Raw genomic sequence first — 25334 nt, 5'->3', positions numbered from 1 at the left:
CATGAAAATCGCAAATGAAATGAAATAAATATGCTAGCTCTCAAGCTTAGCCTTTTGTTAACAACACTGTCATCTCAGATTTTCAAAATATGCTTCTCAACCATTGCAAAACAAGCATTTGTGTAACAGTATTGATGGCTAACGTAGCATTTAGCATTAGCATTCAGCTGGCAACATTTACACAAAAAAACAGAAGCATTCAAAAAAATCATTTACCTTTGAAGAACTTCAGATGTTTTCAATGAGGAGACTCTCAGATAGCAAATGTTCAGTTTTTCCTGAAAGATTATTTGTTTAGGACAAATCGCTCCGTTTTCTGCGTCACGTTTAGCTATGAAAAAACCCCTGTATCCAGGATTGTGTAAATCTATCAGCAAGCTCATTAGCATAACACAACGTTAACTATTTACGAAAATCGCAAATGAAATGAAATAAATATGCCATCTCTCAAGCTTAGCCTTTTGTAAACAACACTGTCATCTCAGATTTTCAAAATATGCTTCTCAACCATAGGAAAACAATAATTTGTGTAAAAGTAGCTAGCTAGAGTTAGCATTTCGCGTTAGCATTTAGCGTTAGCATTAGCGTTAGCATCCAGCACGCAACATTAACAAAACATAAAAGCCTTCAAATAAAATCATTAACCTTTGAAGAACTTCTGATGTTTTCAATGAGGATACTCTCAGTTAGATAGCAGATGCTCAGTTTTTCCAAAAAGATTCCTTGTGTATTAGAAATAGCTCCGTTTTATACATCACATTTGGCTACCAAAAAAAATCCATAAATTCAGTCCTCAAAACGCAAACTTTTTTCCAAATTAACTCCATAATATCGACTGAAAACATGGCAAACGTTGTTTAGAATCAATCATCAAGGTGTTTTTCACATATCTCTTCATTGATACATCGTTCTTGGACACATGCTTTCTCCCCTGAATCAAATGGTAAAGTAGAAGCAGCTGGCAATTGCGCACCGAATTCGACGCAGGACACCAGGCGGACACTTGGAAAATGTAGTCTCTTATGGTCAATCTTCCAATGATATGCCTACAAATACGTCACAATGCTGCTAAGACCTTGGGCGAACGACAGAAAGTGTAGGCTCATTCGTTGCGCAATCACAGCCATATAAGGAGAGAATGAAAAACAGAGCTTCAGAAATTCTGCTAATTCCTGGGTGATGCATCATCTTGGTTTCGCCTGTAGAATGAGTTCTGGGGCACTTACAGACAAAATCTTTGCAGATTCTGAAACTTCAGAGTGTTTTCTTTCCAAAACTGTCAAGAATATGCATAGTCGAGCATCTTTTCGTGACAAAATATCGCGCTTAAAACGGGAACGTTTTTTATCCAAAAATGAAATAGCGCCCCTAGAGCTCTAACTGGTTTTAACCTACTGTAGCTACAGTTGAAGTCGGAAGTTTACATACACCTTAGCCAAATACATTTACACTCAGTATCACAATTCCTGAAATGTCAGAATAATAGTAGAGACAACCCACAATCCCAGTGGGTCAGAAGTTTACATACATTCAATTAGTATTTGGTAGCATTGCCTTTAAATTGTTTAACTTGTGGCAAACATTTCGGGTAGCTTCCCACAAGCTTCCCACAATAAGTTGGGTGAATTTAGGCCCAATCCTCCTGACAGAGCTGGTGTAACTGAGTTAGGTTTGTAGGCCTCCTTGCTCACACATCAGTTGTACCCACAAATGTTCTATGGGATTGAGGTCAGGGCTTTGTGATGGCCACTCCAATACCTTAACTGTTGTTCATAATCCATTTTGCCACAAATTTGTAAGTATGCTTGGGGTCATTGTCCATTTGGAAGACCCATTTGCGACCAAGCTTTAACTTCCTGACTGATGTCTTGAGATGTTGCTTCAATATATCCATATAATTTTCCATCCTCATGATGCCATCTATTTTGTGAAGTGCACCAGCCCCCCCTGCAGCAAAGCACCCCCACAACATTATGCTGCCACGCCCGTGCTTCACAGTTGGGATGGTGTTCTTTGGCTTGCAAGCCTCCCCCTTTATCCTCCAAACATAATGATGGCCTTTACGGCCAAACAGTTCTATTTTTGTTTCATCAGACCAGAGGACATTTCTCCAAAAAGTATGATCTTTGTCCAAAGGTGCAGTTGCAAATTGTAGTTTGGCTTTTTTTATGGCGGTTTTGAAGCGGTGGCTTCTTCCTTGCTTTCAGGTTATGTCGATATAGGACTCGTTTTTACTGTGGATATATACTTTTGTACCTATTTCCTCCAGCATCTTCACAAGGTCCTTTGTTGCTGTTCTGGGATTGATTTTCACTTTTCGCACCAAAGTACGTTCATCTCTAGGAGACAGAATGCGTCTCCTTCCTGAGTGGTATGACGGTTGCGTGGTCCCATGGTGTTTATACTTGCATACTATTGTTTGTACATATGAATGTGGCACCTTCAGGCGTTTGGAAATTGCCCCCAAGGATGAACTTGTGGAGGTCTACAAATTTTTTCTGAGGTCTTGGCTGATTTCTTTTGATTTTCCCATTATGTCAAGCAAAGAGGCACTGAGTTTGAAGGTAGGCCTTGAAATACATCTACAGGTACACCTCCAATTGACTCAAATTATGTTAATTAGACTACCAGAAGCTTCTTCCCATCATTTTCTGGAAGTTTCCAAGCTGTTTAAAGGCACAGTCAACTTAGTGTATATAAACTTCTGACCCACTTCTAAGTGAACTAATCTGTCTGTAAACAACTATTGTACAAATTATTTGTTTCATGCACAAAGTGGATGTCCTATTCAACTTGCCAGAATTATAGTTTGTTAACAAGAAATTTGTGGAGTGGTTGAAAAATGAGTTATAATGACTCCAAGCTTAGTGTATGTAAACTTTCGACTTTAACTGTATATCTGTCTGCATTTAGTATTCTCTCTCTCTTCCCTCCCTCTCCATCTCTCTCTCTTCCCTCCCTGTCCATCTCTCTCTGTCCTCCTTCTCCATCTCTCTCTGTCCTCCCTCTCCATCTCTCTCTCTTCCCTCCCTCTCCATCTCTCTCTGTCCTCCTTCTCCATCTCTCTTTGTTCTCCCTCTCCATCTCTCTCTCTGTCCTCCCTCTCCATCTCTCTCTCTTCCCTCCCTCTCCATCTCTCTCTGTCCTCCTTCTCCATCTCTTTCTGTCCTCCCTCTCCATCTCTCTCTCTTCCCTCCCTCTCCATCTCTCTTTGTCCTCCTTCTCCATCTCTCTCTCTGTTCTCCCTCTCCATCTCTCTCTCGTCCCTCCCTCTCCATCTGTCTCTGTCCTCCTTCTCCATCTCTCTCTCTGTCCTCCCTCTCCATCTCTCTCTCTTCCCTCCCTCTCCATCTCTCTCTGTCCTCCTTCTCCCTCTCACTCTGTCCTCCCTCTCCATCTCTCTCTCTTCCCTCCCTCTCCATCTCTCTTTGTCCTCCTTCTCCATCTCTCTCTCTCTGTTCTCCCTCTCCATCTCTCTCTCGTCACTCCCTCTCCATCTCTCTTTGTCCTCCTTCTCCATCTCTCTCTCTGTTCTCCCTCTCCATCTCTCTCTCTTCCCTCCCTCTCCATCTCTCTTTGTCCTCCTTCTCCATCTCTCTCTCTGTTCTCCCTCTCCATCTCTCTCTCGTCCCTCCCTCTCCATCTCTCTTTGTCCTCCTTCTCCATCTCTCTCTCTGTTCTCCCTCTCCCTCTCTCTCTCTTCCCTCCCTCTCCATCTCTCTTTGTCCTCCTTCTCCATCTCTCTCTCTGTTCTCCCTCTCCATCTCTCTCTCGTCCCTCCCTCTCCATCTGTCTCTGTCCTCCTTCTCCATCTCTCTCTCTGTCCTCCCTCTCCATCTCTCTCTCTTCCCTCCCTCTCCATCTCTCTCGGTCCTCCTTCTCCATCTCTTTCTGTCCTTCCTCTCCATCTCTCTCTCTTCCCTCCCTCTCCAACTCTCTCTGTCCTCCATCTCTCTCTGTCCTCCTTCTCCCTCTCACTCTGTCCTCCCTCTCCATCTCTCTCTGTCCTCCTTCTCCATCTCTCGCTGTGTCATCCCTCTCCATCTCTCTCTCTTCCCTCCCTCTCCATCTCTCCCTGTCCTCCTTCTCCCTCTCACTCTGTCCTCCCTCTCCATCTCTCTCTCTTCCCTCCCTCTCCATCTCTCTTTGTCCTCCTTCTCCATCTCTCTCTCTGTTCTCCCTCTCCATCTCTCTCTCGTCCCTCCCTCTCCATCTGTCTCTGTCCTCCTTCTCCATCGCTCTATCTGTCCTCCCTCTCCATCTCTCTCTCTTCCCTCCCTCTCCATCTCTCTCTGTCCTCCTTCTCCATCTCTTTCTGTCCTCCCTCTCCATCTCTCTCTCTTCCCTCCCTCTCCATCTCTCTTTGTCCTCCTTCTCCATCTCTCTCTCTGTTCTCCCTCTCCATCTCTCTCTCGTCCCTCCCTCTCCATCTGTCTCTGTCCTCCTTCTCCATCTCTCTCTCTGTCCTCCCTCTCCATCTCTCTCTCTTCCCTCCCTCTCCATCTCTCTCGGTCCTCCTTCTCCATCTCTTTCTGTCCTTCCTCTCCATCTCTCTCTCTTCCCTCCCTCTCCAACTCTCTCTGTCCTCCATCTCTCTCTGTCCTCCTTCTCCCTCTCACTCTGTCCTCCCTCTCCATCTCTCTCTGTCCTCCCTCTCCATCTCTCTCTGTCCTCCCTCTCCATCTCTCTCTCTTCCCTCCCTCTCCATCTCTCTCTGTCCTCCTTCTCCATCTCTTTCTGTCCTTCCTCTCCATCTCTCTCTCTTCCCTCCCTCTCCAACTCTCTCTGTCCTCCATCTCTCTCTGTCCTCCTTCTCCATCTCTCTCTGTCCTCCCTCTCCATCTCTCTCTCTTCCCTCCCTCTCCATCTCTCTCTGTCCTCATTCTCCATCTCACTCTGTCCTCCCTCTCCATCTCTCTATGTCCTCCTTCTCCATCTCTCTCTCTGTCCTCCCTCTCCATCTCTCTCTGTCCTCCTTCTCCATCTTTCTCTCTGTCCTCCCTCTCCATCTCTCTCTGTCCTCAATCTCCATCTCTCTCTCTGTCCTCCCTCTCCATCTCTCTGTCCTCCTTCTCCATATCTCTCTCTCCCCTTCCTCTCCATTTCTCTCTGTCCTCCTTCTCCATCTCTCTCTCTGTCCTCCCTCTTCATCTCTCTCTCTGTCCTCCCTCTCCATCTCTCTCTGTCTTCCCTCTCCATCTCTCTCTCTGTCCTCCCTCTCCATCTATCTCTCTGTCCTCCCTTTCCATCTCTCTCTGTCCTCCTTATCCATCTCTCTCTCTGTCCTCCCTCTCCATCTCTCTCTCTGTCCTCCCTCTCCATCTCTCTCTCTTCCCTCCCTCTCCATCTCTCTCTGTCCTCCTTCTCCATCTCTTTCTGTCCTTCCTCTCCATCTCTCTCTTCCCTCCCTCTCCAACTCTCTCTGTCCTCCATCTCTCTCTGTCCTCCTTCTCCATCTCTCTCTGTCCTCCCTCTCCATCTATCTCTCTTCCCTCCCTCTCCATCTCTCTCTGTCCTCCTTCTCCATCTCTCTCACTGTCCTCCCTCTCCATCTCTCTGTCCTCCTTCTCCATCTCTCTCTCTTCCCTCCCTCTCCATTTCTCTCTGTCCTCCTTCTCAATCTCTCTCTCTGTCCTCCCTCTCCATCTCTCTCTCTGTCCTCCCTCTCCATCTCTCTCTTTCCTCCCTCTTCATCTCTCTCTCTTCCCTCCCTCTCCATCTCTCTCTGTCCTCCTTCTCCATCTCTCTCTCTGTCCTCCCTCTCCATCTCTCTCTGTCCTCCTTCTCCATCTCTCTCTCTGTCTTCCCTCTTCATCTCTCTCTCTGTCCTCCCTCTCCATCTCTCTCTTTGTCTTCCCTCTCCATCTCTGCTCTGTCCTCCCTCTCCATCTATCTCTCTGTCCTCCCTTTCCATCTCTCTCTGTCCTCCTTATCCATCTCTCTCTCTGTCCTCCCTCTCCATCTCTCTCTGTCCTTCTTCTCCATCTCTCTCTCTGTCCTCCCTCTCCATCTCTCTGTCCTCCTTCTCCATATCTCTCTCTTCCCTCCCTCTCCATTTTTCTCTGTCCTCCTTCTCAATCTCTCTCTCTGTCCTCCCTCTCCATCTCTCTCTCTGTCCTCCCTCTCCATCTCTCTCTGTTCTCCCTCTCCATCTCTCTCTCTCTTCCCTCTCTCTCCATCTCTCTCTGTCCACCTTCTCCATCTCTCTCTTTCCTCCCTCTTCATCTCTCTCTCTTCCTTCCCTCTCCATCTCTCTCTGTCCTCCTTCTCCATCTCTCTCTCTGTCCTCCCTCTCCATCTCTCTCTGTCCTCCTTCTCCATCTCTCTCTCTGTCCTCCCTCTTCATCTCTCTCTCTGTCCTCCCTCTCCATCTCTCTCTCTGTCTTCCCTCTCCATCTCTCTCTCTGTCCTCCCTCTCCATCTATCTCTCTGTCCTCGCTTTCCATCTCTCTCTGTCCTCCTTATCCATCTCTCTCTCTGTCAATCAATCAATCAATCTAATTTATTTTATATAGCCCTTCGTACATCAGCTGATATCTCAAAGTGCTGTACAGAAACCCAGCCTAAAACCCCAAACAGCAAGCAATGCAGGTGAAGAAGCACGGTGGCTAGGAAAAACTCCCTAGAAAGGCCAAAACCTAGGAAGAAACCTAGAGAGGAACCAGGCTATGTGGGGTGGCCAGTCCTCTTCTGGCTGTGCCGGGTGGAGATTATAACAAAACATGGTCAAGATGTTCAAATGTTCATAAATGACCAGCATGGTCGAATAATAATAAGGCAGAATAGTTGAAACTGGAGCAGCAGCACAGTCAGGTGGACTGGGGACAGCAAGGAGTCATCATGTCAGGTATTCCTGGGGCATGGTCCTAGGGCTCAGGTCCTCCGAGAGAGAGAAAGAAAGAGAGAATTAGAGAGAGCATATGTGGGATGGCCAGTCCTCTTCTGGCTGTGCCGGGTGGAGATTATAACAGAACATGGCCAAGATGTTCAAATGTTCATAAATGATCAGCATGGTCGAATAATAATAAGGCAGAACAGTTGAAACTGGAGCAGCAGCACAGCCAGGTGGACTGGGGACAGCAAGGAGTCATCATGTCAGGTAGTCCTGGGGCATGGTCCTAGGGCTCAGGTCCTCCGAGAGAGAGAAAGAGAGAAGGAGAGAATTAGAGAACGCACACTTAGATTCACACAGGACACCGAATAGGACAGGAGAAGTACTCCAGATATAACAAACTGACCCTAGCCCCCCGACACATAAACTACTGCAGCATAAATACTGGAGGCTGTCCTCCCTCTCCATCTCTCTCTCTGTCCTCCCTCTCCATATCTCTCTCTTCCCTCCCTCTCCATCTCTCTCTGTCCTCCTTCTCCATCTCTTTCTGTCCTTCCTCTCCATCTCTCTCTCTTCCCTCCCTCTCCAACTCTCTCTGTCCTCCATCTATCTCTGTCCTCCTTCTCCATATCTCTCTGTCCTCCCTCTCCATCTATCTCTCTTCCCTCCCTCTCCATCTCTCTCTGTCCTCCTTCTCCATCTCACTCTGTCCTCCCTCTCCATCTCTCTATGTCCTCCTTCTCCATCTCTCTCTCTGTCCTCCCTCTCCATCTCTCTCTGTCCTCCTTCTCCATCTATCTCTCTGTCCTCCCTCTCCATCTCTCTCTGTCCTCCTTCTCCATATCTCTCTCTTCCCTCCCTCTCCATTTCTCTCTGTCCTCCTTCTCAATCTCTCTCTCTGTCCTCCCTCTCCATCTCTCTCTCTGTCCTCCCTCTCCATCTCTCTCTGTCCTCCCTCTCCATCTCTCTCTCTCTTCCCTCTCTCTCCATCTCTCTCTGTCCACCTTGTCCATCTCTCTCTTTCCTCCCTCTTCATCTCTCTCTCTTCCCTCCCTCTCCATCTCTCTCTGTCCTCCTTCTCCATCTCTCTCTCTGTCCTCCCTCTCCATCTCTCTCTGTCCTCCTTCTCCATCTCTCTCTCTGTCCTCCCTCTTCATCTCTCTCTCTGTCCTCCCTCTCCATCTCTCTCTCTGTCTTCCCTCTCCATCTCTCTCTCTGTCCACCTTGTCCATCTGTCTCTTTCCTCCCTCTTCATCTCTCTCTCTTCCCTCCCTCTCCATCTCTCTCTGTCCTCCTTCTCCATCTCTCTCTGTCCTCCCTCTCCATCTCTCTCTGTCCTCCTTCTCCATCTCTCTCTCTGTCCTCCCTCTTCATCTCTCTCTCTGTCCTCCCTCTCCATCTCTCTCTCTGTCTTCCCTCTCCATCTCTCTCTCTCTGTCCACCTTGTCCATCTCTCTCTTTCCTCCCTCTTCATCTCTCTCTCTTCCCTCCCTCTCCATCTCTCTCTGTCCTCTCTCTCCATCTCTCTCTGTTTTCCCTCTCCATCTCTCTCTCTGTCCTCCCTCTCCATCTATCTCTCTGTCCTCCCTTTCCATCTCTCTCTGTCCTCCTTATCCATCTCTCTCTCTGTCCTCCCTCTCCATCTCTCTCTCTGTCCCCCTCTCCATCTCTCTCTCTGTCCTCCCTCTCCATCTCACTCTGTCCTCCGTCTCCATCTCTCTCTCTGTCTTCCCTCTCCATCTCTCTCTCTGTCCTCCCTCTCCATCTATCTCTCTGTCCTCCCTTTCCATCTCTATCTGTCCTCCTTATCCATCTCTCTTTCTGTCCTCCCTCTACATCTCTCTGTTTGTCCTCCCTCTCCATCTCTCTCTGTCCTCCCTCTCCATCTCTCTCTGTCCTCCGTCTCCATCTCTTTCTTTGTCCTCCCTCTCCGTCTTTCTCTATCCTCCATCTCTATCGCTCTGTCCTCCTTCTCCATCTCTCTCTCTGTCCATTTCTCTCTGTCCTCCCTCTCCATCTCTCTCTGTCCTCCGTCTCCATCTCTTTCTTTGTCCTCCCTCTCCGTCTTTCTCTATCCTCCATCTCTATCGCTCTGTCCTCCTTCTCCATCTCTCTCTCTGTCCATTTCTCTCTGTCCTCCCTCTCCATCTCTCTCTGTCCTCCGTCTCTGTCTCCATCTCTTTCTTTGTCCTCACTCTCCATCTCTCTCTGTCCTCTCTCTCCATCTCTCTCTCTGTCCTCCCTCTCCGTCTCTCTCTGTCCTCCATCTCCATCTCTCTCTTTCTGTCCTCCCTCTCCATCTCTCTCTGTCCTCTGTCTCTGTCTCTCTCTCTGTCCTCCCTCTCCGTCTTTCTCTATCCTCCATCTCTATCGCTCTGTCCTCCTTCTCCATCTCTCTCTCTGTCCATTTCTCTCTGTCCTCCCTCTCCATCTCTCTCTGTCCTCCGTCTCTGTCTCCATCTCTTTCTTTGTCCTCACTCTCCATCTCTCTCTGTCCTCTCTCTCCATCTCTCTCTCTGTCCTCCCTCTCCGTCTCTCTCTGTCCTCCATCTCCATCTCTCTCTTTCTGTCCTCCCTCTCCATCTCTCTCTCTCCTCTGTCTCCATCTTTCTCTGTCCTCCATCTCCATCTCTCTCTCTGTCCTCTGTCTCCATCTCTCTCTTTCTGTCCTCCGTCTCCATCTCTCTCTCTCTGTCCTCCGTCTCCATCTCTCTCTCTCTGTCCTCCGTCTCCATCTCTCTCTCTCTGTCCTCCGTCTCCATCTCTCTCTCTCTCTGTCCTCCGTCTCCATCTCTCTTTTTCTGTCCTCCGTCTCCGTCTCTCTCTTTCTGTCCTCCATCTCCGTCTCTCTCTTTCTGTCCTCCGTCTCCATCTCTCTCTCTCTGTCCTCCATCTCCATCTCTCTTTTTCTGTCCTCCATCTCCATCTCTCTCTTTCTGTGCTCCATCTCTCTCTTTCTGTCCTCCCTCTCCATCTCTCTCTTAATGGGATATTTCCCCCTTTTTTCACTCTTTTTTCTTCACTATTTTTGTCTTCTCACTCCATTCTCCCCGTCTTCCTCTCATCTTCCTGTGATCTGTGATTGTAAACTAGTCTCAACACCTTCTCACTGTCAACACACAACAACAGCACAACTCATTAGAGTACATCTCACACTCACTCATGTAGCTAGTTAGCTACCCCCTCTCCTCCTCTTCCTCTTTCTCTCCCCTCTTCACTTCTTTTGTTCTTTAATCCACCACTCTCTCTGTTCCACATCGCCTCCTGGGGCAAGTTTTTACATTTTCATGTTATTTATTAATAATTCTGTCTGGGTTTTGCCAGAGGACAGCGAGAGAGAGAGACAGAGCGTGGCTGGATGGTATTGTATAACAGCCATCCCTGGCGGGTTGTGGTGAATATTCATTGCCGGTTTAAATATGTGCAGCCCCCCACAGCTCAGCCCTGGAGGGGTGTACTCCGCCCCCCTATTGGGTTCGACGCAGGGCTGCGGGCCCATCCCTTCAGCTAGCCTAGCAAGGAAGGGGGGGCAGGAAGAGGAGGGGTCGACTGGGCTGCAGGCACACCAATTAGAAATGAATACATTATGCTCACGATGCTTAAGCTTGTGTATTTCTCAATGTGGTTTAATAAAGTTTTCTGGTTGTGTGTAGGCGGGGGGCTGGGGCTGTGGGACGTAGGCTATCCAGTGGTCTGCACTGCCTGTGAACCTTGTTACGATCCAGCTGTGGCTCACAAAGAGAGGGTCTGGTAGTCGTCTTAGACAAGCTTTGATAACAATAATCTGTATATCAGCAGGCATTGATGAATGTAAACATAATTAATTTAGAACAACGTCCAGTAAACAGGCCTGCAGAGCAGACTGTCTATTAGGCCACAGCCAAAACACAAGATACTCTTGAGGAATGCTGCTGGAAATTTCCCCGCAAGTGGCATCATTGTAAACAAATGAATGGAGTCGTTCATTAATTCCTTAAAATACACTTAAGCGTGTTTTCAATTTAATAATGCAATTACTGCAACCATCAGGTGTTGCAGGTGTTGCAGGTGTTGTGTTAATCTGTGCAGGGCCTTTATTCTATACACTGCCGTTTCACTGTCTCTGCCTACTCTCCACAACAATACCCTGCCGTTCCACTGTCTCTGCCTCCTCTCCACAACAATACCCTGCCGTTCCACTGTCTCTGCCTCCTCTCCACAACAATACCCTGCCGCTCCACTGTCTCCTCTCCACAACAATACCCTGCCGTTCCACTGTCTCTGCCTCCTCTCCACAACAATACCCTGCCGTTTCACTGTCTCTGCCTACTCTCCACAACAATACCCTGCCGTTCCACTGTCTCTGCCTCCTCTCCACAACAATACCCTGCCGCTCCACTGTCTCTGTCTCCTCTCCACAACAATACCCTGCCGCTCCACTGTCTCCTCTCCACAACAATACCCTGCCGTTCCACTGTCTCCTCTCCACAACAATACCCTGCCGTTCCACTGTCTCCTCTCCACAACAATACCCTGCCGTTCCACTGTCTCCTCTCCACAACAATACCCTGCCGTTCCACTGTCTCCTCTCCACAACAATACCCTGCCGCTCCACTGTCTCTGGCTCCTCTCCACAACAATACCCTGCCGTTCCACTGTCTCCTCTCCACAACAATACCCTGCCGTTCCACTGTCTCCTCTCCACAACAATACCCTGCCGTTCCACTGTCTCCTCTCCACAACAATACCCTGCCACTCCACTGTCTCTGTCTCCTCTCCACAACAATACCCTGCCGCTCCACTGTCTCTGTCTCCTCTCCACAACAATACCCTGCCGTTCCACTGTCTCTGCCTCCTCTCCACAACAATACCCTGCCGCTCCACTGTCTCCTCTCCACAACAATACCCTGCCGTTCCACTGTCTCTGCCTCCTCTCCACAACAATACCCTGCCGTTTCACTGTCTCCTCTCCACAACAATACCCTGCCGCTCCACTGTCTCTGTCTCCTCTCCACAACAATACCCTGCCGTTCCACTGTCTCTGTCTCCTCTCCACAACAATACCCTGCCGTTCCACTGTCTCCTCTCCACAACAATACCCTGCCGCTCCACTGTCTCTGCCTCCTCTCCACAACAATACCCTGCCGCTCCACTGTCTCTGCCTCCTCTCCACAACAATACCCTGCCGCTCCACTGTCTCTGCCTCCTCTCCACAACAATACCCTGCTGAGGAGGTGAAAGACACAACATGTGGCTCAACGCTTAACAGAAAAAGAGAAAGGGAGAGTAGGCTATACCACGCTTGACTGAAAGCACCAGAAAAGGGGAAATATGGTTCTGAAACCCCTGTGTATTAGTGCTATGTGATGAAGTTTACAGCGGTGTTTAGGCATGAAATAAAACATGAAATAGGCTAGCAGCAAACTGGTATGATGGGTAATCACAGGTAATTATGAACGAGTCAGAACCTCCTTATGCAAAGCTCCAACAGAACAAAGAGCTGTTGTCGTGCAACATTTTTTTTCTTCCCTTTCCCAGTCCCAGACATTGACAGATGTTCATCTCCCTCCTCTGTAACTCGATGTATGTGAAAAACATTCCTCTACTTGCTACAAGCTTTCGCATCTCTCTCTCTCTCTCTTTCTCTCTCCTCAGCCTCCCTTTCTCTCTCTCTCTCTCCTCAGCCTCCCTTTCTCTCTCTCTCTATGGTTTCTCGTTGATTGATGTCTAGTATGCATTGTTTATGCAGTATGTGTCATATAATTTTTTGCATGTCTATGTCAGATGTCTGCATCACTGTCTGTGTGTTGTTGCTCTCTGGGAGTCTGTCACAGTTCGGTCAGCCTCACCACTCCTACAGTGTACTTGGGGAGGCTTTTTTAACCTTCCAAGGTTGCTGATTCCTGGAATTAACCCACACACACATTCTCAAAGTATCTAAGCACTCTAAGGGCACAATGGCTATTTCACACTTACCTAAAGTGATACCCAGGCAAACATACTGAAACATACAGTACACACACATTCAACCCTTCCCTTACTCTCCATCTCCAAGGTGTTTTGGGGAGGACACGTGTATCTCCATCCCGGACATCGATGCAGTGGTGATGGTGCTGCAGCCCAGTGAACCCAGGATCACCATAGCTGGGGTGGACAGACTGACCAGGCCAGCAGCTGACCTCAGAGGACCAGCCGGACTCACTCTGTTCCAGGACCTTCACATCATCAGTACTGTCACCAAGGGAGACACAGCCTCACACCACACAGGTACAGGGTACAGGCATAGAGGCATGTGTGTGTGTGTGTGTGTGTGTGTGTGTGTGTGTGTGTGTGTGTGTGTGTGTGTGTGTGTGTGTGTGTGTGTGTGTGTGTGTGTGTGTGTGTGTGTGTGTGTGTGTGTGTGAGTGAGGTAGAGAAATGGATAGACACTGGGTGCAAACCAGAGCGAAAGAGAGACAGAGAGAGACAGAGAGAGCTCAATAAACAGAGAATAGCAGAGGGGTAATGATGATATGGTCCGAAAGGAGACAGCACCACTAAACTATTTGATTAAACTCTGGAGTGTACAACATCTCCTCTTATTATGGAATTTCATCAACTTCTCTCTACACAAACACACAGACACAGACACAGACACACACACACACACACAAACACACACACACACACCATTAGCCACACACTCCTAGTCACAGAAGACTTGGTTAATCTATAGCTTCCAGCTGTGGTCTCCATTTCAGAGGCAGAACATGAGGAGGAAAGAGAGAGTCTGAGTCCTGAAAGCGATGCAGGGTTTTTTTTCCAACTCCCTGGCAATTGAGCGAGTGAAACCTCTGGTTATCACTGTCTAATTGGCAGCTAAAGCGTCAAGGCTGAGTCAGAGCTGTTCTGTGTTGATCCCAGTCTCCGCTCTGAGAAGACAAGAGCTGGTATTAAAAGGTCATTTCCATTTGCAGTTCAGCCAGGCAGGAACCCATAGAATCATTTGTCTGGTAAGCAGAGGTCTTAGTCAGCAGGGGGCTGGACTGTAGATGCTGGGGAGAGAAGGAGAGAGGGAGGGAGAGCAAGTCTTAAGGCCAGTAGTACAGGCCAGCTCTGTTCTGCCTACCCCTCCATTCATATATATCCAAAAACCTCAGTTTACATTTGGCTTTGCCTCAAAAACATCCCGTGAATTTGCTCAGAGCCACATCAAATCACAGAAATACTCATAATAAACATTAATAAAAGATACAAGTGTTATTCACAGATTTAAGGATGTACTTCTCCTTAATGCAACCGCTGTGTCAGATTTCAAAACAACTTTACGGAAAAAGCAAACCATGCAATAATCTGTATGGCGCTCAGACGACATACACAACCCAAGAATATATCCGCCATGTTGGAGTCAATATAAGTCAGAAATAGCATTATAAATATTCACTTACCTTTGATGATCTTCGTCAGAATGCACTCACAGGAATCCCAGTTCCACAACACAATCAAACAAATGTTTGATTGTTCAAATGTTCACAGGACACCGGATAAGACAGGAGAAGTACTCCAGATATAACATACTGACCCAGACAGGAAGATCACATCAGTGACTCAACCCACTCAAGTGACGCACCCCCTCCTAGGGACGGCATGAAAGAGCACCAGTAAGCCAGTGACTCAGCACTTGTAATGGGGTTAGAGGCAGAGAATCCCAGTGGAAAGAGGGGAACCGGCCAGGCAGAGACAGCAAGGGCGGTTCGTTGCTCCAGAGCCTTTCCGTTCACCTTCACACTCCTGGGCCAGACTACACTCAATCATATGACCAACTGAAGAGATGAGTCTTCAATAAAGACTTAAAGGTTGAGGCCAAGTTTGCGTCTCTCGCGTGGGTAGGCAGACCTTTCCATAAAAATGGACCTCTTTAGGAGAAAGCCCTGACTCCAGCTGTTTGCTTAGAAATTCTAGGGACAATTAGGAGGCCTGTGTCTTGTGACCGTAGCGTACGTGTAGGTATGTACGGCAGGACCAAATCAGAGAGATAGGTAGGAGCAAGCCCATGTAGTGCTTTGTAGGTTAGCAGTAAAACCTTGAAATCAGCCCTTGCCTTGACAGGAAGCCAGTGTAGGGAGGCTAGCACTGGAGTAATATGATCAAATTTTTGGTTCTAGTCAGGATTCTAGCAGCCGCATTTAGCACTAACTGTCTCTCTCTCTGATAATTCAATTCAATTCAAGGGGCTTTATTGGCATGGGAAACATGTGTTAACATTACCAAAGCAAGTGAGGTAGATAATATACAAAAGTGAAATAAACAATAAAAATGAACAGTAAACATTACATATACAGGAGTTTCAAAACAATAAAGACAATACAATGTCATATTACGTATATTTACAGTGTTGCAACAATGTACAAATGGTTAAGGGTACACAAGGTAAAATAAATAAGCATAAATATGGGTTGCATTTACAATGGTGTTTGTTCTTCACTGGTTGCCCTTTTCTTGTAGCAACAGGTCACAAATCTTGCTGCTGTGATGGCACACAGTGGAATTTCACTCAGTAGATATGGGAGTTTATCAAAATTGGATTTGTTTTCGAATTCTTTGTGGATTTTTGTAATCTGAGGGAAATATGTGTCTCTAATATGGTCATACATTTGGGCATACACTGTCTCTCTCTCTGTGTCTCTCTCTCTCTCTCTGTCTCTCTGTCTCTGTCTCTCTCTCTCTCTGTCTCTCTCTCTGTGTCTCTCTCTCTGTCTCTCTCTGTCTCTCTCTGTCTCTCTCTGTGTCTCTCTCTCTCTCTCCGTCTCTCTCTGTCTCTCTCTCTCTCTCTCTTTCTTTCAGGTTTCACTGTTTGCCCTCTTATTCTCCTTTTCTCTTTCTTTGTTAGTCTCTCATACTCTTTCCTTACCACCAGCACATGCTCTCCTCTTCTCTCCACTGTGTCTCCAGTTATTTCTTAACTTTCCCTCTCCCCTCCCTCCATCTCTCTCTGTCTGTGTGTCTCAGGGGTTCTACTCAGCTCCAGATGTTTCCCCTCCTTCCCCCAGTTAGCACAGCTCTGCAATCAATCAAGCCTCAGCCAGGGATAGAGGAGACCCAGGGTCTCCCGGGAACCCTGCTGTTCCAGGGACAGCCCCTACTCTGAGGAGTGCCTCACCGTAGGGAGGCTGTGGAGTGGGCATGGCAGGTGTTAGCCCACCCAGGAGAGAACACAGCAGGCTGAGAGGCATGGAGCGCTACAGAGACCTGTGTCTTACCGGTTAGCAGGCTGTACAGCAGACTCTGTGGCATCAGGCTGGCTGATTGTGTAGTGATAGAGAGCGTGTTTGAACTGTGTTTTGGCTAAAATAGTTTGTTAGTTTAAGGTTGTTTGTGTGTAATTGTGGAATGAAACATTTTTGTCTTGGATAATGTTGTTGTGTACAGATGCACTATCTTAATTTGACCCTGCTTCTCACAGCAGGAAAATAATCCAGCAGCAATAGGAAATGTATGTGCTTTGTCATTAATGGACATTTTTGTAGGTGGTGATACAATTTTCATTAGGGTAAATTAAGTTTAGTTTAGTTAATTTGCACAGTTCGGAATACGATGTGTGTGTGTGTGTGTATGTGTATGTGTATGTGTGTGTGTGTGTGTGTGTGTGTGTGTGGCGGTCAGTGCCGTTTAAGTTGAGTGAGGACAAAAACATTTTATGAGCATTGCCTTATTTCTATTACAGCATATTGGATGACTCTCATTCATTCATCCAGTTCAATGTAACATCGATGGGTTTAGGCTACTACATGATAATCTAATTTCCTCGATACCCATCATGAGGTTGCTATAACCTAGCCTAGCCGACCTGCACACAAGTCGAGAGAAAATGTTTAGGTGACATTCAATACTGCCTTGCAAACGCTTGCGTGCATCTAGCTGATCTAAGGTGCAATCATTAGTCCAACAGTTTAACAAGAGAGTTTCTATTGGACAAATTCAGGTATGTTTATCACCGTTTCGCTCTCTTTGCTTACATTTATGAAATGTTTGTCAACAGAATCGGCGGAATGAATAACACCCCTGGTCACGCATAAACACAGTTCACATTCATAGCAGCCACGTTGCATTCCTTCTCGCATCTATGTGCTCTCCTCTCACCTTTTTCCTTCGTTTGTGAACTTTAATGCACAACACATCAGCTGTATGTGACCAGGCGTAAAAACCTTTCCGCTAAACACAGCCTACATCGTTGTCACAATATGTGACCGACCGGTTCAAATCAGTCTTATGTAGCATTTTAAATTGTGTTTTTTTACATTGGATTAAAGCAGAGACTCAGCTACAAAGTTCTATATGATACCTTAACTTCTTGCATCGAGCAATCCCGTATCCGGGAGCGTAATCATAGCCTCAAGCTCATTAGCATAACGTAACGTTAACTATTCATGAAAATTGCAAATGAAATGAAATAAATATATTGGCTCACAAGCTTAGCCTTTTGTTAACAACACTGTCATCTCAGATTTTCAAAATATGCTTTTCAACCATAGCTACACAAGCATTTGTGTAAGAGTATTGATAGCTAGCATAGCATTAAGCCTAGCATTCAGCAGGCAACATTTTCACAAAAACAAGAAAAGCATTCAAATAAAATAATTTACCTTTGAAGAACTTCGGATGTTTTCAATGAGGAGACTCTCAGTTAGATAGCAAATGTTCAGTTTTTCCAAAAATATTATTTGTGTACGAGAAATCGTTCCGTTTTGTTCATCACGTGTGGCTAAGAAAAAAAAACGAAAATTCAGTCATTACAACGCCAAACTTTTTTCCAAATTAATTCCATAATATCGACAGAAACATGGCAAACGTTGTTTAGAATCAATCCTCAAGGTGTTTTTCACATATCTATTCGATGATAAATCATTCGTGGCAGTTTGGTTTCTCCTCTGAACCAAATGGAAAAATGCGCGCAGCTGGAGATTACGCAATAATTTCGACGGAGGACACCAAGCGGGCACCTGGTAAATGTAGTCTCTTATGGTCAATCTTCCAATGATATGCCTACAAATACGTCACAATGCTGCAGACACCTTGGGGAAACGACAGAAAGTGTAGGCTCATTCCTGGCGCATTCACAGCCATATAAGGAGACATTGGAACACAGCGCATTCAAAATCTGGGGCACTTCCTGTATGAAATTTTATCTTGGTTTCGCCTGTAGCATTAGTTCTGTGGCACTCACAGACAATATCTGTCATGTATTGTCATGTTGTGTCTTTCTGTCCTTTCCTTTCACCCTGTCTCCCTCTGCTGGTCGTATTAGGTTACCTTTTCTCCCCCGCTTTCCCCCAGCTGTTCCTTGTCTCCTCTTGACTACCTCGTCACCCCTTCTCCCACCTGTTCCCCTTTTCCCTCTGATTAGTCCCCTATATCTCTCTCTGTTTTTGTTCCTGTCCTTGTCGGATTCTTGTTTGTTGTGTTTCATGCCTGAGCCAGACTATCGTCATGTTTGCTGTAACCTTGTCCTGTCCTGTCGGAATCTGCCGGTCTATCTGAGCCTACCTATGTTTGGTTATTAAAGAAGCTCTGTTTAAGTTAGTTCGCTTTTGGGTCCTCATTCACTCACCGTAACAGAAGAATCCGACCAAGAATGGACCCAGCGACTTCGGATCCTCTCCACTCAGCCGTCGAGATCCAGGGAGCGATGCTAGGCAGACACGAGCAGGAATTGTCTGCTGCTCGACATGCCGTTGAGACCCTGGCCACCCAAGTCTCCAACCTCACAGAACAGGTTCATCATCTCCGCCTCGATCCACCGGCCACTTCCAGGGCTTTCGAATCTCCGGAGCCCAGAATCAATAACCCGCCGTGTTACTCTGGGGAGCCCACTGAATGCCGCTCGTTCCTCACCCAGTGTGATATTGTGTTTTCTCTCCAGCCCAACACTTACTCCAGGAGCACTGCTCGTGTCGCCTACGTCATATCTCTCCTTATTGGACGGGCTCGTGAGTGGGGCACGGCAATCTGGGAGGCAAGGGCTGAGTGTACTAACCAGTATCAGGACTTTAAGGAGGAGATGATACGGGTTTTTGATCGATCTGTTTTTGGGGAGGAGGCTTCCAGGGCCCTGTCTTCCCTATGTCAAGGTAATCGATCCATAACAGACTACTCTATTGAGTTTCGCACTCTTGCTGCCTCCAGTGGCTGGAACGAGCCGGCTTTGCTCGCTCGTTTTCTGGAGGGTCTCCGCGCAGAGGTAAAGGATGAGATTCTCTCCCGGGAGGTCCCTTCCAGCGTGGATTCCCTGATTGAACTCGCTATTCGCATTGAGCGACGGGTTGATCTTCGTCACCGAGCTCGTGGAAAGGAGCTCGCGTTCTCCGTTGCCCCCCTCTCCGCATCACTACCATCTTCCTCTGCCGGCTCGGGAGCTGAGCCTATGCAGCTGGGAGGTATCCGCATCTCGACTAAGGAGAGGGAACGGAGAATCACCAACCGCCTCTGTCTCTATTGCGGTTCTGCTGGTCATTTTGTCACTTCATGTCCAGTAAAAGCCAGAGCTCATCAGTAAGCGGAGGGCTACTGGTGAGCGCTACTACTCCTGTCTCTCCTTCAAGATCCTGCACTACCTTGTCGGTCCATCTACGCTGGACCGGTTCGTCAGCTTCCTGCAGTGCCTTAATAGACTCTGGGGCGGAGGGCTGTTTTATGGACGAGACCTGGGCTCGGGAACATGACATTCCTCTCAGACAGTTAAGGGAGTCCACGGCCTTGTTCGCCCTGGATGGTAGTCCTCTCCCCAGGATTCAGCGTGAGACGCTACCTTTAACCCTCACTGTTTCTGGTAATCATAGCGAAACCATTTCTTTTTTGATTTTTCGTTCACCTTTTACACCTGTTGTTTTGGGCCATCCCTGGCTAGTTTGTCATAATCCTTCCATTAATTGGTCTAGTAATTCTATCCTCTCCTGGAACGTCTCTTGTCATGTGAAATGTTTAATGTCTGCTATCCCTCCTGTTTCCACTGTCTCTTCTTCACAGGAGGAGCCTGGTGATTTGACAGGGGTGCCGGAGGAATATCACGATCTGCGCACGGTGTTCAGTCGGTCCAGGGCCACCTCTCTTCCTCCACACCGGTCGTATGATTGTAGTATTGATCTCCTTCCGGGAACCACTCCCCCCCGGGGTAGACTATACTCTCTGTCGGCTCCCGAACGTAAGGCTCTCGAGGATTATTTGTCTGTAGCTCTTGACGCCGGTACCATAGTCCCCTCCTCCTCTCCCGCCGGAGCGGGGTTTTTTTTTTGTCAAGAAGAAGGACGGGTCTCTGCGCCCCTGCATAGATTATCGAGGGCTGAATGACATAACAGTTAAGAATCGTTATCCGCTTCCTCTTATGTCTTCAGCCTTCGAGATCCTGCAGGGAGCCAGGTTTTTCACTAAGTTGGACCTTCGTAACGCTTACCATCTCGTGCGCATCAGGGAGGGGGACGAGTGGAAGACGGCGTTTAAGACTCCGTTAGGGCACTTTGAATACCGGGTTCTTCCTTTCGGCCTCGCTAACGCTCCAGCTGTCTTTCAGGCATTAGTCAATGATGTCCTGAGAGACATGCTGAACATCTTTGTTTTCGTTTACCTTGACGATATCCTGATTTTTTCACCGTCACTCCAGATTCATCTTCAGCACGTTCGACGTGTCCTCCAGCGCCTTTTAGAGAATTGTCTTTTTGTGAAGGCTGAGAAGTGCACTTTTCATGCCTCCTCCGTCACATTTCTCGGTTCTGTTATTTCCGCTGAAGGCATTAAGATGGATCCCGCTAAGGTCCAAGCTGTCATTGATTGGCCCGCCCCTAAGTCACGCGTCGAGCTGCAGCGCTTTCTCGGCTTCGCGAACTTCTATCGTCGTTTCATCCGTAATTTCGGTCAGGTGGCAGCTCCTCTCACAGCCCTTACTTCTGTCAAGACGTGCTTTAAGTGGTCCGTTTCCGCCCAGGGAGCTTTTGATCTCCTCAAGAATCGTTTTACATCCGCTCCTATCCTTGTTACACCTGACGTCTCTAGACAGTTCATTGTCGAGGTTGACGCGTCAGAGGTGGGCGTGGGAGCCATTCTTTCTCAGCGCTCCCTCTCTGACGACAAGGTCCACCCATGCGCGTATTTTTCTCATCGCCTGTCGCCGTCGGAACGTAACTATGATGTGGGAAACCGCAAACTGCTCGCCATCCGGTTAGCCCTAGGCGAATGGCGACAGTGGTTGGAGGGGGCGACCGTTCCTTTTGTCGTTTGGACTGACCATAGGAACCTTGAGTACATCCGTTCTGCCAAACGACTTAATGCGCGTCAGGCGCGTTGGGCGCTGTTTTTCGCTCGTTTCGAGTTCGTGATTTCTTATCGTCCGGGCTCTAAGAACACCAAGCCTGATGCTTTATCTCGTCTCTTCAGTTCTTCAGTAGCCTCCACTGACCCCGAGGGGATTCTCCCTGAGGGGCGTGTTGTCGGGTTGACTGTCTGGGGAATTGAGAGGCAGGTAAAGCAAGCGCTCACTCACACTCCGTCGCCGCGCGCTTGTCCTAGGAACCTTCTTTTCGTTCCCGTTCCTACTCGTCTGGCCGTTCTTCAGTGGGCTCACTCTGCCAAGTTAGCCGGCCACCCTGGCGTTCGGGGTACGCTTGCTTCCATTCGCCAGCGTTTTTGGTGGCCCACCCGGGAGCATGACACGCGTCGTTTCGTGGCTGCTTGTTCGGTCTGCGCGCAGACTAAGTCCGGTAACTCCCCTCCTGACGGCCGTCTCAGGCCGCTTCCCATTCCCTCTCGACCGTGGTCTCACATCGCCTTAGATTTTGTCACCGGACTGCCTTCGTCAGCGGGGAAGACTGTTATTCTTACGGTTGTCGATAGGTTCTCTAAGGCGGCTCATTTCATTCCTCTTGCTAAGCTTCCTTCTGCTAAAGAGACGGCACAAATCATCATCGAGAATGTTTTCAGAATTCATGGCCTTCCGTCAGACGTCGTTTCGGACAGAGGTCCGCAATTCACGTCTCAATTTTGGAGGGAGTTTTGCCGTTTGATTGGGGCTTCCGTCAGTCTCTCTTCCGGCTTTCACCCCCAGTCTAACGGTCAAGCAGAACGGGCCAATCAGACTATTGGTCGCATCTTACGCAGTCTTTCTTTTCGCAACCCTGCGTCTTGGTCAGAACAGCTCCCCTGGGCAGAATACGCCCACAACTCGCTTCCTTCGTCTGCGACCGGGCTATCTCCTTTTCAGAGTAGCCTCGGGTACCAGCCTCCGCTGTTCTCATCTCAGTTCGCCGAGTCCAGCGTCCCCTCCGCTCAGGCTTTTGTCCAACGTTGCGAGCGCACCTGGAAGAGGGTCAGGTCCGCACTTTGCCGTTATAGGACGCAGACTGTGAGGGCTGCTAATAAGCGTAGAACTAAGAGTCCTAGATATTGTCGCGGTCAGAGAGTTTGGCTCTCCACTCAGAACCTTCCCCTTAAGACGGCTTCTCGCAAGTTGACCCCGCGGTTCATTGGTCCGTTCCGTATTTCTCGGGTCATTAATCCTGTCGCAGTTCGACTTCTTCTTCCGCGATACCTTCGTCGCGTCCACCCGGTCTTCCATGTCTCCTGTATTAAGCCCGTTCTTCGCGCCCCCGCTCGTCTTCCCCCCCCCCCCCCCATCCTTGTCGAGGGCGCACCCATCTACAGGGTCCGCAGGATTTTGGACATGCGTCCTCGGGGCCGTGGTCACCAGTACCTCGTTGATTGGGAGGGGTACGGTCCTGAGGAGAGGAGTTGGGTTCCCTCTCGGGACGTGCTGGACCGTGCGCTGATCGAGGATTTCCTCCGTTGCCGCCAGGTTTCCTCCTCGAGTGCGCCAGGAGGCGCTCGGTGAGTGGGGGGGTACTGTCATGTATTGTCATGTTGTGTCTTTCTGTCCTTTCCTTTCACCCTGTCTCCCTCTGCTGGTCGTATTAGGTTACCTTTTCTCCCCCGCTTTCCCCCAGCTGTTCCTTGTCTCCTCTTGACTACCTCGTCACCCCTTCTCCCACCTGTTCCCCTTTTCCCTCTGATTAGTCCCCTATATCTCTCTCTGTTTTTGTTCCTGTCCTTGTCGGATTCTTGTTTGTTGTGTTTCATGCCTGAGCCAGACTATCGTCATGTTTGCTGTAACCTTGTCCTGTCCTGTCGGAATCTGCCGGTCTATCTGAGCCTACCTATGTTTGGTTATTAAAGAAGCTCTGTTTAAGTTAGTTCGCTTTTGGGTCCTCATTCACTCACCGTAACAATATCTTTGCAGTTTTGGAAACGTCAGAGTGTTTTCTTTCCAAAGCTGTCAATTATATGCATAGTCGAGCATCTTTTCGTGACAAAATATCTTGTTTAAAACGGGAACGTTTTTTTATCCAAAAAATAAAAGAGCGCCCCCTATATCGAAGAAGTTAAGGGAACATTTTGACATTTGCCATATGGTTAGTGAGAAAGTCCACAATGCAAATGTACTGCCCCTTACTAGATGTCCGACAACGTTTCTAAAATTTGCGGACGGGGTCGGGCCGTGCGGCAGGGCCGGATCTTCCAGGAAGTCATCAAACGAACTCTCTCTGACATTCGGTTTCCATTTTATAAAATTTTCTAATTTTGGTCATTTTTCCGCTCTCCCTGTAAATTCCACAAGAGGGCGAATGGAATCATATTGCAAATGTACAAAACATCACCAATCACGACGTGGCCTTATCTCCTAAACGAAAAAGATTTTGAATATGAAACTTGGTGAGCATAGGTTTGGCATAATGGACAGTTTACCCCGAACAAGATGACATCTAGGCCTCAACGGTTTTTGAGTTATGAACATTTTTCTGGGATTAAAGGTCAAAAATGAAAATAGAGCAATAATTTTTCCGCTTCACGTCAAAGTAATGGAACCTACGGTGTCAATAAAAAAAGAATCAGCCATGTATCTATCGTCATTTAAGAGAAATCGTACAATGTCAAATTGGTGATCTTAAAAAATAGTTTTTTTTTTTAAAGTTACAGATCCAGTTGCAACGTGTTCATACAAATCTTTTTAAAGTGTGCTTCGGAGCTCTGCGAGATTTCTGTGATTTTCTGTGATTTTCTGAATTAACACACACTTACTAAACCCTCCATAAATAAGTCAGTTCTTAACATAAAACTCAAAATTCAATAAGTGCCTACCCCAAGGAGGATATGTGTTGACTTTCAGCTTCATGTGCCAAACGGAAGTGCCTTAAAATGGTGTCATAGGTGCTGTTTCGAAGGGTTAAAAAGGTCAGATCTTTTTAAAAATAAAATAAAAAAAGATGATAATAAAGCATGACTAAAGTATGTTGATACAGTTCTTATACATGTGTAATTAACACAAAAATCGAAAGAATTTTGAAAAACGATCCAGAAAGCACTTTTTTATTAAGGGGGTAAGTTTTTCAAAATGTTACTTTTGGGTCTTGACTTGTGTTACATTTGCAATATGAAAAATCACAATGGAGCGCACTCGCCATCTGTTGGATTTTTGCAGTGCTACACTTGGCATTTGCCATATGGCATTTGCAATCAACTTTGAATGAAACAACGCCGAATTGAGTGGTATTGGACACTGTGTATATATATGGTTTGTACAGTGCCAATGACTTCCCATTCATTTTTGTACATTTCAGGGGGGTGTTCCCTTACATACACTACAGTTGAGGAACAATGAGAAAGTAATTTTGCTTTGAATGTTGCTAAACTTGTAAACTCACTTTTGAGAAATTGGCCTTTGAATGTTTTGATACTACTACTGGAGAGCCCTTCTTTGTCTAAACCCAGAGCGTTGATGACTGCAACTGTGCTGTCAGTAAATTTAGAGCGTTTCGCTCTCATTGCGTTCAGACAGCACACTGGATGCTCTGGCCAATGAGTAGGGTTGATCCGAACATTCTGACCTCACAACGGCAGTCAAGCACCCAAGCTAAATGGCTAACATTGGCTAGCTTGCTAGCTACAGTACTTCCAGACACAAATGAGAGAACACCCCACTCTGACCATTTTACTCACCCTAGCAGAGCTGGTAAGGCAGTTTTCATGTTATCCAGCGCATTGGTGACTGAAACTGTGCTGCTGTCAACAATTGAATTACTGTACCCTTTTTTGCCGACGTTTACTGACATCGGCCATATTCAAGGTTCGTAAATTAATAAGTTATTCTACACTCTGGCACACTCAGATGAGAATTTTGTTAAGACATGTCTCTTGCTAGCTAGCTAGCCAAACAATGAACCATAATCCCAACTCATGATGTTACTACCCTGCATGAATCTGCAGGTAGCTAACCAACCAGGTTCAATGTTAGCTAGCTAACAATAGGCTATAACTAGTCAAGCAAATGGCTCTGAGATAAGAATAATAAGATCATACACATAATATTAGCTAACGAGCCAGCCAGCTAACGTTTGCTAGCTAACAGTACGCTTTAACTTGAAATGAAACCACTTCCTGTCAAAATTGGAGACATGTAATATCTGAAAATGTAGCTAGCTATACTATCTTACCCATATACATCATG

The 25334-nt window shown here is 47.4% G+C and overlaps 1 protein-coding gene across 1 annotated transcript in view; it reads left to right on the top strand.

Annotated features, from left to right (window-relative positions):
- Positions 1-25334, top strand: part of LOC110503384 (calsyntenin-2) — a 488175-nt gene that overhangs the window by 448333 nt on the left and 14508 nt on the right. The window contains exon 12 of the mRNA XM_036962198.1: positions 12867-13078. Within this exon, the coding sequence (XP_036818093.1) occupies positions 12867-13078 (212 nt within the window). The remainder of the gene's footprint in view (positions 1-12866; positions 13079-25334) is intronic.

This window comes from Oncorhynchus mykiss, chromosome 24, assembly GCF_013265735.2.
Source record: "Oncorhynchus mykiss isolate Arlee chromosome 24, USDA_OmykA_1.1, whole genome shotgun sequence".
In the NCBI taxonomy this organism is placed as follows: domain Eukaryota; kingdom Metazoa; phylum Chordata; class Actinopteri; order Salmoniformes; family Salmonidae; genus Oncorhynchus; species Oncorhynchus mykiss.
The sequence above is the reverse complement of the archived record's forward strand: the minus strand, read 5'-3'. Positions and strand labels throughout refer to the sequence as shown.